Source organism: Aplidium turbinatum, chromosome 7, assembly GCF_918807975.1.
Source record: "Aplidium turbinatum chromosome 7, kaAplTurb1.1, whole genome shotgun sequence".
Lineage (NCBI taxonomy): Eukaryota > Metazoa > Chordata > Ascidiacea > Aplousobranchia > Polyclinidae > Aplidium > Aplidium turbinatum.
Genome location: NC_137478.1, coordinates 33,107,655 through 33,118,816, shown reverse-complemented (window position 1 = coordinate 33,118,816; position 11,162 = coordinate 33,107,655). Strand labels below are relative to the sequence as shown.

The 11,162-nt window shown below is 40.5% G+C and overlaps 1 protein-coding gene across 1 annotated transcript; it reads left to right on the top strand.

The window, feature by feature from the left end:
- Positions 1-1,295: 1,295 nt before the first annotated feature.
- Positions 1,296-2,725, top strand: LOC145774831 (uncharacterized). The gene is made up of 2 exons (XM_082586154.1): positions 1,296-1,372; positions 1,706-2,725. Exons 1-2 carry the CDS (start codon positions 1,306-1,308, stop codon positions 2,083-2,085), a joined length of 447 nt encoding a protein of 148 aa, XP_082442280.1. The 5' UTR covers positions 1,296-1,305; the 3' UTR covers positions 2,086-2,725.
- Positions 2,726-11,162: the final 8,437 nt, after the last annotated feature.

The window sequence follows — 11,162 nt, the reverse complement described above, 5'->3', positions numbered from 1 at the left end:
CTCCATTTAGCGGTTGCTTTTTTGAACTTTTATTTGTCACATGGTGTTAGGGTAGGCTATTACTTCCCGATTGATTCCATTGATGTTTCATTGGTCATTCTAGGCTCACCAGAAGAGAATTGATAGAACTGCAGACACTCAGAAAATTTTCAATTTGATTTGGAAAGTTGTCTGGGCCTAGGTCAAACATATGCTAATTGCTGCAATCTGAAAAGCGGTTTTGGTCTAATTTTTAGTGCAGAAATACAGTAAGGATAGTAATCTTCTTACCTGTGTTATTTCAGTTTTTGAGTTTGAACCAATATTAAGTTAGCCTGTTTATTTTGAAATTCGTGTTTCGGGTGATATTCATGGTTAGGGAAATCACTATAGACCAACTAGACTAATTTCTTACTTTACTGTTTGGTGGCTAAAGTGGCTATTTTACCACCAGAAAGCTGAAGTGGGCCCGGTACCCAGAAGTGGGGCTGCTACTTTTACCATCTGACGGCTGAAATGGCTGTTTTAACCTCTGATGGTAATTCCTTTAGATCTGATTATATTAAGATCTTGATAATGTTTGAAGTCGCGGGAATGTTTTAAATCCGGGCCCCTTAAATATTCCGGGCCCGGGTCCAAAAGTACCACCTAGACCCCTCTGTCAACGCCCCTGGTCCAAGCTTTAGAATTTCTTACTTCATAGATCACCAGAGAGAGCAAATTGTGGCTATAACAGTTCAAGTTCAAGTTCAAAGCTGTCTTCGTGAGTCAGTTCAATTCTGTTCACCCCAATAGCTTAGTTTAGTTGTGCTTGAACAAACCACAAGATCAAACTACGCTGGTTCGATTCTCAAGGTGTACGCTTGAGCAACGTATTTTAATGGGAAACTTCACTCTGTCAAGCTTGGTGACCGGTCATGCGTCAACCCCGTTAGCTCAGTGGTTACGCGCCAGGCTGAAAATCACGCGGCGCTGGTTCGACTCTTGGGGTGTGCGCTTGAAAAACGCATTCAGGACTGCTCTCCATTCAGCAGCACCTAGTGAATGGAATAATTTACAGACAACAACATTTCAACAAACAGCAACTTCACTTTGCCAATCTCGGTAACCAGCCCTGCGTCAAAACCTCTACTAGTATGCGAAACTACCAGGAATAATCTATCAAGATTTTGTCAGTCCGAGGATAAAGATTCTAAAACCAACCAACCAGTGCCTCTACAAGTAAGCCTACCGTGTGCAAAACTACCGGGGTTAAGCTCTCAAAGAAGCTTCTGAGAATAGATTAAGATTCAATCCATAATCTCTTGTTTAGAATCTAAAAGAAAAATGCTTAAAAATTGTGTTGTTGTTTTCTTGGCAAGTCTTGTAATGCTGGCCATGGGCCAAACAGAAGGTGAGTTATAGAACAACATAAACAAGATTGCAATTTAATTAGATATTTCTAACACACATTTAGGTCTTTATCTAGCTACTGTACTTATTCCCTAACTAACTTCAATTAATCCATCGCCTTCTGCAAAATGCTCCACAAGCAACAGCGCTGTAAGCTGCCACACAAACAGACCGCCTGCGACTTGTTTGTGATTGTTAGGTACTGCAAATAATTGAAAATTACAAGAAAAGATTACGTTGCTGACGAACAATCAAGCGAGTTATTTGTCGATTTATTGTTGGGATGTTTAAACATAATGTTTTTCGATCCATGAACGACTAAATCTTTCTTCAGAGATCTCACCTCAGATCCAACCGGACTGGGCGCTTCTTCTCGCGGTGTTCGTTGTTTCGTCATCAATTGCCGCCATTGTTGGAGTCGTCGCTCTGCTCAAGAAACCCATCGTTCCAGAACTCCCCGAGTTCACCGAGCCGACCTTCGACCACGAAGAAGCATTCACTTCAAACAATGGTCAGCTACTCGAACCATCCATGACGTCATATCAGCAGCATCCAACGGAAAATAACCTGGAAAGTTATCCAATGGAAAGGATGCGTAGTCGAATGTCGGAACCTGTTGGATCCCATGAGAGCGCTTACCCCCCTGTGCAAGCCCCATGTTACCCCCAGATACCTGTACACCCCCCAGTAACTGTTATGACGCACAGAATGTGAATCCTCCTCAACCACATAACACGACCCCCCAAGCACCCACAGGGTATGAACCCCCTTAACCAACTACATTGCGACCATGGATTGCTATAAACTCAGTTTGGAATGTTTCACATTTAGAGGGAACAAAACTAAGAAGCAAAATGGTTGGAACGCCTGGTTAATCCAATTAAAAAATAAAGAGCCCAAAATGTAGATACCAAACTCATGTTCAGCAAACAAATGTTTCGAAAACTAAACTGTCTTCATCTTTCAGTGCTATTACATAGATATGACATTTGTAACAATTGTAAATGTACCGTACAGTTGACAGTTTAGTTTTCGAACCGTTTGCTGAACATGAGTTTAGTATTTGAAATGGCTCTGCTTATTGGCAAACATAGATGACAATTGACATGAAAGATTTGCATGAAAAAGTAACACAGAATTTCTGTTCGGTCAAGAATCGAAAGATGAGTTTTATATGAAAGTAAATGCTATTTTAAGCCAGAAGTTTTTGTTCCAAGCTGCTTAATTATTTAAACTCGAATAGATGCAATTCGCAAAACAAAAACGACTTTTATTGCGTTTTGTTTTGTCCTTTTCTTGTGAAGTACGAAAGCTCAGCAGCAATATGGATTCTGCGACTTAATAAACACGCAAGTTTGATTAATTTTTTATAAAATGTGATAGCTTAGAATTGGTTTGGTTTTGAAACTTTATCTTCGGACTGACAGAGCATTGATAAGTTATTCCTGATAGTTTCGCATTCTTGTAGAGACCTTTTGACGCTGGGCCGGTCACCGAGATTGACAAAGTGAAGCTTCCTATTGTTGAAGTATTGTTGCCAGGGAATTATCCTATCCAATAGGTGCCATTGAATGGAGAGCAGTCCTGCGAATGTGTTGCTCAAGCGCACACCCCGAGAGTCGAACCAGCGCCGTGTGATTTTAAGTGTGGCGCTTTACCACGGCGTAGCCTACAACCATACACCTGCATAGGCAACCAACATAACAGCGCACAATCCACTTACCAATGGTCCTTATCTTCTAGGCTGTTTCAGGACGACCTGTCGATTGAAGAGAGTAACGAGCCACCGCTGTTGACAATGATTTTCCTCAAAACCTGACGAGCGATTCCACGAGACTTGAAATTGATGAATGTTTTGAAGACAAACGTTCTCGATCCTAATAAAATGTCAAACCATCACGCGCTTCGCGCGCCCCTTGCGCGACCCTTGCGAACAATGAGTTAGATATCGACAACAACGGGATTGCTGACTTTGCAAATTTCGATAAAGCGATGGACACTAGAAGGGGCAGCGCTGTTAACGCTCGAAAATGAAAAGGTTAAAAGCGCGTATCAATTACGCTGTTGAGAAGTCGCCTTTTCTAGATATCCCTGCTGTGAAGCTAAAATAAGGTCTTGAAAGTGGGCACTCCTAGGCATATAATAACTCCTAAGTGGGCACTCCTAGGCGTCTATAACTTATAAGATCATCATTTTAAAGCAAACTTTTGCTGTCAGTCATCCAAGACTATTGAGTATTGAACACAGCTTTAGTTTTCATATTTAATTGATTATTGCATCACTTTTGGGCAAGTTTTAGTCATCAAAAATAGGAAATAAAAGAAACATGAAAAGAAGTAAGAAAATTCAATTTCGTGGTATTGCTAAACAAAGAAAGTTGGATAAGGTTGGTTGTAAGTCTAACAGTGGTGGTAGACTTGATGAACTGTTACTGTAACACAAGTGTAACCTTTCCTGTAACACCAGAAAGCCATCCAACAACAGAAGATTAAAGCCCTTTTTGCCAACCTTCTACTTCAGCAAAACAAATTAGGAAAACAAGACAGTGGCAAAATCTCTGCATATTCAGAAATCTGCCAAATACTCGACAAGTTTTGACTTGACAAATCAAGAAAAAGAAGCTTTGACACATCCAAGGCCAGGAGAAAAACATTAAAGGCACTGAAGAATAAATTGAAAACTCAAGCAGAGGCAAAAAAGGGTTTTCTTATGATAAAGGAGGCTTTAAGGTGTTGAAAATGTTTATTGTTGTTTTTCGTAAAATGTGATTTTTGACCAAGTAGCCTACCAAATTTTAATCCCAAATATCTCTTTCATTTATTTGCCAATCGCTTTCAAAATTTTAACACTATCAAACAGAGTAAACATGCTATGCCTCTGGTCAAAGAATTTTGGAAATTTTGTCCATGATGCTGTCGGCACCCATTTATTTCATGTCCAAGGATCAAAAATTTTTGAAAAAATGCAACAATTCGAATAACTTTTTATTTTCTCAAAATAGCTTCATTTCCTTCCATAGAGCTTCAGTCTTGATACTTATAAACATTCTGTTAAAATTTGATTCAAATCCAGTAAAATTATTAAAAATATTTAAAAGTATTTGTGTTTAAAATTTGTGTATTTTTCACCACTTGGTGGCGGTTTGGGAAAAAACGGCCACATTTTCAAATTTTTTTTGCTTTTTTTTAAGTTATTTCATCTTTAAGCATCATTTTAAAAACAAAAAATGGGTTGTATATTGAGAAATCCACATTTTAGTTTGTGCAGTAATGATTAGATATCCTTAGATATCCTTCTACAGTAGATATCCCTTATCGACTCTTTCAGCATTCACAGCAGCAACAGATTCACAATCGTAGCTTATCACCAAGGATAGAACATTAGTCTCTACTCTAAAGGAGTCAGAGTTCAACTTTTGGTAGAGATAAGTTACTTGAGAAATTTAATTTGCTAGCAATAAGGTTTAGTTCAAATGAAACTGATAGACTAGAACAGGGCTTCCCAAACTTGTTTGCTTGCGATCCCTTTTAAAGTGCCCCTGACAGGTTGGATCCAAGTATAGTAACTTTTTTAATCATTTCCTAGCGCAGAATTATGCTTCGAGAACTTTTTAATCTGAACCTCGACTGGTTAGGGCGAAATTTATATCAAACGCCTTCTCCGCAGCGCCACTGGTGGAACTCCATATTTCACTGCTCTGGGACGACTTTGGTGGTATTCTGGGTGGACGTCGTTAGCAACGGATGAAACAAACGCTTCCTAGATGTAATTGGTGGATCACAGTTTGGTCGGAGTTGGTACAAGCGGTTGCTTTTTTCAAAGATTTATTGTTTTTTGCAGTTTAATAAAACTGTACTGGATACGTTCCTACAAAACCTAAAATATACTTGAAGTGAAAAATGAAGAAATCGTACGAATCACATTCATATTCACTATTCATAAATAAATAGAAGTTCTCTCTTTCTCATAATGTGCCTTCAGTAATTTCAGTTGGCCATTGAAATCCTGTGTAACGGACATCTGGACTTGCAAAATTGTTGAAAAAATGACCACGAATGTAGGCCTATATATACCTTCGCGTGGCAATTTTCCAAGCTTTGCGCAATGCAAGTTGTGAGTGCCGGTGTTAACCAAATCTTAGTTTTACAGTTACCGTACATAGCAGAGTCTATACACGTAAAAGCCTGCTTTACCTGTGCAAGGGTACATTTTTGACATTTTGTTATGTATTTTAGTTTATTTGCATTGAAACGATGTACTTTGTTTTCGTTTCCCTCAGGTCTTCTCTTTTGCTTAATATTCATCCGCCTGCTTTTGTTAATTGGCACTTCTCGTTTTGGGCTTACTTTGCAGGTTTCACACTATATCTTGGTTGCGCAATTTTATAATAAAACAGAATTCCAGTATGACTCTGATTGAATGAGCTAAGAACACAACAGAGTTATTTGGCGACGAGGATGGGATGCTGAACGTCTGAACGAGAAACTTACAGTGGTACGCAGAAGTGTTCAGTCTTAGTCCCTACGAGTTTTACTTTCTACAAGTTTTAGTTTTTTTAAAATTATTTACAATATGGAAAAAGTCGTGGAATTAATGCAGTCGCAGCTGGAACATATGCGACAACAGATGCAACAGCAAGAAGAACAGGCGCGACAACAAATGCAACAGCAAGAACGTCATCATGAAGAACAACTGAAGAAGTTAATTTCAGCGCTCAAAATTCCATGCGAATCAGAAAACCAAAATCGATTATCTCAAGGTATTCCTAAATTTTGTGAGTTTGATTCAACTTTAGAACTTTGGACTGATTATTGGTCACGTTTGTGCACATTTGTAAAAGCACAGTCCGTTCCTGATGATAAGAAGGCTCAAGTTTTCCTCACTAACCAGTCAGCCAGCATCTACAAGATGATCCTCAATCTGGCCGCACAAGAGTCTACAGCAAAGCCAATCAATGAACTTACAATGGAGGAAATTTCGAATTACATGAAGGCGCAGTTCGACCCTAAGCGCTTCGTTATTCGTGAACGATTTCGCTTCTGGAGCAACTTGAAGCGGAAACCAGGTGAGACTGTTCCAGAATTGGGTGCACGAATAAGGCAAGCCGCTGCCACGTGCGACTTTTCTTCTATTACTAATCCTTTAAATGAAGCTTTGCGTACTTGTTTTATGTGCTCGGTAGGAAACGAAGCAGTTCTTAAAGCTCTCTTTAAAATTAAACCTGACGATCTTACTTTTTCACGTGCTCTTGAAATAGCCATAGAAACTGAAGACGCTGCAAAAGTGGCTAAGGAGACGGTGTTTGGCACTGAACCGTCGGTGGTACATAAAGTTAAAGGCACCGATATACGATATTCTTTCAAGAAAGCTACAGTGGCCAGTGCTAATGCGAACAAGCAAAGTAAGTGTTATCGATGTGGTAACTCTAATCACCTTGCTAACAACTGCAGATTTAAAAATGCGGTCTGTCATTTCTGTAAACTTACAGGGCATGTACAATCCGCATGTCGTAAAAAAGCCGCTCAAGTTCATTCTTCTAAGGTCAACTGCATACAGGAGGTAAATACTGTTCATAATTCGTCGATTAAAGTTCCTAAACTCGAGGTTCAAATTTTTATTAAGTCTTTTCCCGTCTTAATGGAACTTGATACAGCTACAGGGGGAAATTTCATCTCTTCTGAAGTTTGGTCGCAGCTAGGCAAACCTATCTTGCAGACTCTGCAGCTACGTTTTCAGTCGGCAAGTAAGCACTCGATGCCTATTATTGGATCTTTCACTGCCGAAGCAAGCTGCAACAAATCGGGAAAGACGACCACAGTTCAATTTATGGTATGTGAAATCCCTAATCTTAACTTATTAGGGCGTGATGCTATTCAAGCACTAGATATTTCGGTAGATAAGTTCTTTTCTTCATCTTTACATGCTATTCATCGTCACAACGACATAGATTTTAACTTGCAAAAATCATGTTCCGAGTTATGTGATCAATACGAAGACTTATTTAAACCTGAGTTAGGTTGTCTTCAGGATTACGAATTAGAGATTGAGTTTAACTCTGATTGTAAACCAGTGTTTTCAAAGCCCAGACCAGTGCCTTTCGCCATTCAAGAAGACTTAGCTCTTGCCTATGACGCCGGCATAGAAAAAGGTATCTGGACACCTGTACAATTTTGCGACTGGGGAACTCCTGTAGTACCAGTTCGCAAGGCTTCTACCGAAGGTAAGATATCCAAATTAAGGGTTTGTGGTGACTATTCTTCGACAGTTAATCCACAACTTAAAACTCACAGGCACCCTTTGCCTCTTCCAGAGGATTTAATGCGTAAACTAGGGGTTGCCACGGATTCACTAAGATTGACCTGGCAGATGCTTATAACCAGATTAGGTTAGGTCCAAGGAGTCGAAAAATATTGGCATTAAGTACCCATAGAGGGGTTTTATTGCAAAATGTTATGCCATTTGGCATCTCTTCTGCCCCAGGCCATTTCCAAAAGATAATGGATGATTTAACTAGTGACCTTCCAGGTGTAGCAGTGTACCTGGATGACATTTTGATAAGTGGAGCTACAGCGGAAGAGCATTTCCAGAACCTTAAACGACTACTCGATCGTTTATCTTCGAAAGGTCTTAGATGTAGGAAGGAAAAATGTAGATTTGCCCAGGCAAATGTCGAGTACTTAGGTCATGTTCTTTCTAAACAGGGGATTTCAAAGGGTCCTAAAGTCGATGCAGTACTGAACATGCCTGCTCCTTCCAATGCTGGTACCTTACGTTCTTTTCTGGGGTCGGTTCAATTTTATTCTAAGTTTATGCCCCCAGAATTTTCTACGGTAGCGCAACCGTTATATCATTTAACCAAGAGTGGTGTTCCTTGGAGATGGGAACATAAAGAAAAATGCGCTTTTGCAAAATTAAAAACGTTTCTTTCCGCAGAAGATGTTCTCGTACACTTTAACCCGTTGCTTCCTTTAGGAATTGCGTGCGACGCATCAAGCGTGGGCATTGGCGCCACACTGTTTCACCGCTCCCCGGACGGAAGCGAGAGGCCAATAGCAAATGTGTCGAAAATCTTGACAAAGGCTCAAAGAAACTACAGCCAAATCCAAAAGGAGGCTTTGTCTATCATCTTCGCTTTGAAGAAATTTTACCAATACCTCTACGGTAGGAATTTTATTTTGGTAACGGATCATAAGCCTTTACTTTCACTTTTTGGTCCAGATAAACCTACCCCTTCGCTGGCGGCTAACCGGTTAGCACGCTGGGCGTTGTTTTTGAGTCAATTTAGTTATACTATAGAGTATCGCAAAACAACGCATCACCAAAATGCTGACGCCTTGAGCCGTCTTCCGTCCAACGATGACACAATTTTTGATGGGGAGGAAAGTGCAGATGATGTTGATATTGTCTGCGCAATTGATACGTTGGATTCGCAGGTTAGTCATTCCGATTCTTCTACTTTACGCAAGGAAACTTCCAAGGATCCAGTCTTGTCTAAAATCATTCGCTTTACACAAGAAGGATGGCCTGCGAAATCAAACTCTAACGATCCAATCGAACAGTTTAGAAGAGTTGCTGATTCTCTAACAACATGTTATGGTTGTTTATTATATGGTTCTAGAGTAGTTATTCCTTTTAAACTTCGCAATGATATTCTTTCTCTTTTACACGAAGGTCATTTCGGCATGCAGCGAATGAAACAGCTGGCCAGGACAGCAGTCTACTGGCCCAATATCGATGCGGACATTGTCGACCTCTGCCGAACATGTACTACATGTGGTGAGCATCAAGCTGCACCAAGCAAGGCTCCTATCCACCCATGGATAGCTCCAGAGAAGCCTTGGAGTCGAATTCATGTCGATCACGCTATTAATTTTTTAGGTTCCAATTGGCTTATTGTTACCGATGCTTATAGTAAGTATCCTTCTATTCACCCAACTTCTTCCGTATCGACGTCTGCTACTATTGATCTTTTAGAGCAGGATTTTGCCCATTTTGGATACTCCCACTCCATTGTCTCAGACAATGCGACTACGTTTTCTTCTGAAGACTTCAAGAATTATTGTACAGCTAGGGATATAGTCCACATCACTGGAGCACCATACCATCCAGCTACGAATGGTGCTGCCGAGCGTTTGGTGCGCACTTTCAAGCAGGCGTTGAGAAAATCGTCGTTACCGCCTAAAAGTGCCACCACTCAATTCTTGATGCAGTTTCGCCGTACGCCTAATGCCAGTGGTTACTCTCCCATCTCCCAGTGAGTTATTAAACCACCGACAACTACGTACTAAATTAGATATTTTACTTCCTTCCTCAGCTCAGATCACGAAACCATCGACGAGTCCTTTGCCTCGGAAACAAAACCGGAAAACAATTAACTTCGATGTTGGTGATCCTTGTTATGCTTTATACTTTGGTTCCAGGCAAAGCCGAAGCCCTCGGTGGGTTCCTGCCGTCGTGGTGAAGCGACACGGGAGTCGTAGTTTGCAGGTTCGAGTGGACCCTCGAGGTCCAATATGGAGACGCCATATCAACCAGCTACGTCCGCGTTACATCTCGCCGGAAGACGGGGACCCAGGGGAGACTACTTTCACGTCGTCATCGACAGCTGACGAGTTTCCAGTTCCATCGACGCCGATTGCGACCGAGGATTCATCGACGCCGACAGCGACCGAGGATTCATCAACGCCGATTGCGACCGAAGATTCATCGACGCAGATTGCGACCGAGGATTCATCGACGCCAATAGCGACCGACGATCCATCATCGTCATCGCATCAAGAACAAACATTAAGGCGATCAAAGAGAAGACGCCAACCACCTCTTCGTTATGGGTGGTCATAAATTTTATTGGGGAGGTGTTATGTATTTTAGTTTATTTGCATTGAAACGATGTACTTTGTTTTCGTTTCCCTCAGGTCTTCTCTTTTGCTTAATATTCATCCGCATGCTTTTGTTAATTGGCACTTCTCGTTTTGGGCTTACTTTGCAGGGGTCACACTATATCTTGGTTGTGCAATTTCATAATAAAACAGAATTTCAGTACGACTCTGATTGAATGAGCTAAGAACACAACACATATCATGGATGCAAGTTTGTTTCTGTCTTGACTCTTTGTTGCAAGTGTAGATAATTTAGTGTAATGTTTATTAAATGTTTATCATCGACGGCTAAGGGTGGCTGCTTGACTCGAAGACCTTCATGGTCACTTCGCAGCTTCCCGTTGTGATTTACTTATCAACGATGCAGTGTACATTTGTTATTTTTCTTTGTTTCAATTGTGTTCGTTAAGCGTGCTGCATCATTTAATGATTTTGCTGTTATAATATTGCACAACAAAATAAACCAATCAATCAATCAATCAATTTTGCAAACGTTGTTGCTTAGAAGTGCTGGAATTATCATCAGCAACTGGTTGCATCTGTGCTTTTATAGATGGTATGGCAGATTTCAGGGCCGTTGAAAGGATTTCTCGGGCCCGGTACCAACTTATTTTCGGGCCCCCTTCATCAGCAATGTTATGAATATAAAGGTTGTGTATAAACTTTTATTGATGTCGTTTAAGCATTGTCATTTAACAAATCTTGCACAATCTTAAAATTTCTTGAATCGCAAAACTTACTATCTCTATCTAGCGGTTGCTTTTATGAACTTTTATTTGTCACATGGCGGCTAGAGTATTACTTTCCGATTCCATCGATGTTTCACTTGTCATTCTAGGCTCACCAGAAGAGAATTTACAGCAAAGTTAGTGCTGACAGATAGTTTTCAATTTGATTTGGAAAAGGTGTTTG

Coding starts and splice junctions, on each gene's coding strand:
- LOC145774831 (XM_082586154.1), top strand. CDS start 1,306: ATGCTTAAAAATTGTGTTGTTGTTTTCTTGGCAAGTCTTGTAATGCTG. Junction 1,373..1,705: donor GGCCATGGGCCAAACAGAAG/GTGAGTTATAGA, acceptor ATCTTTCTTCAG/AGATCTCACCTCAGATCCAA.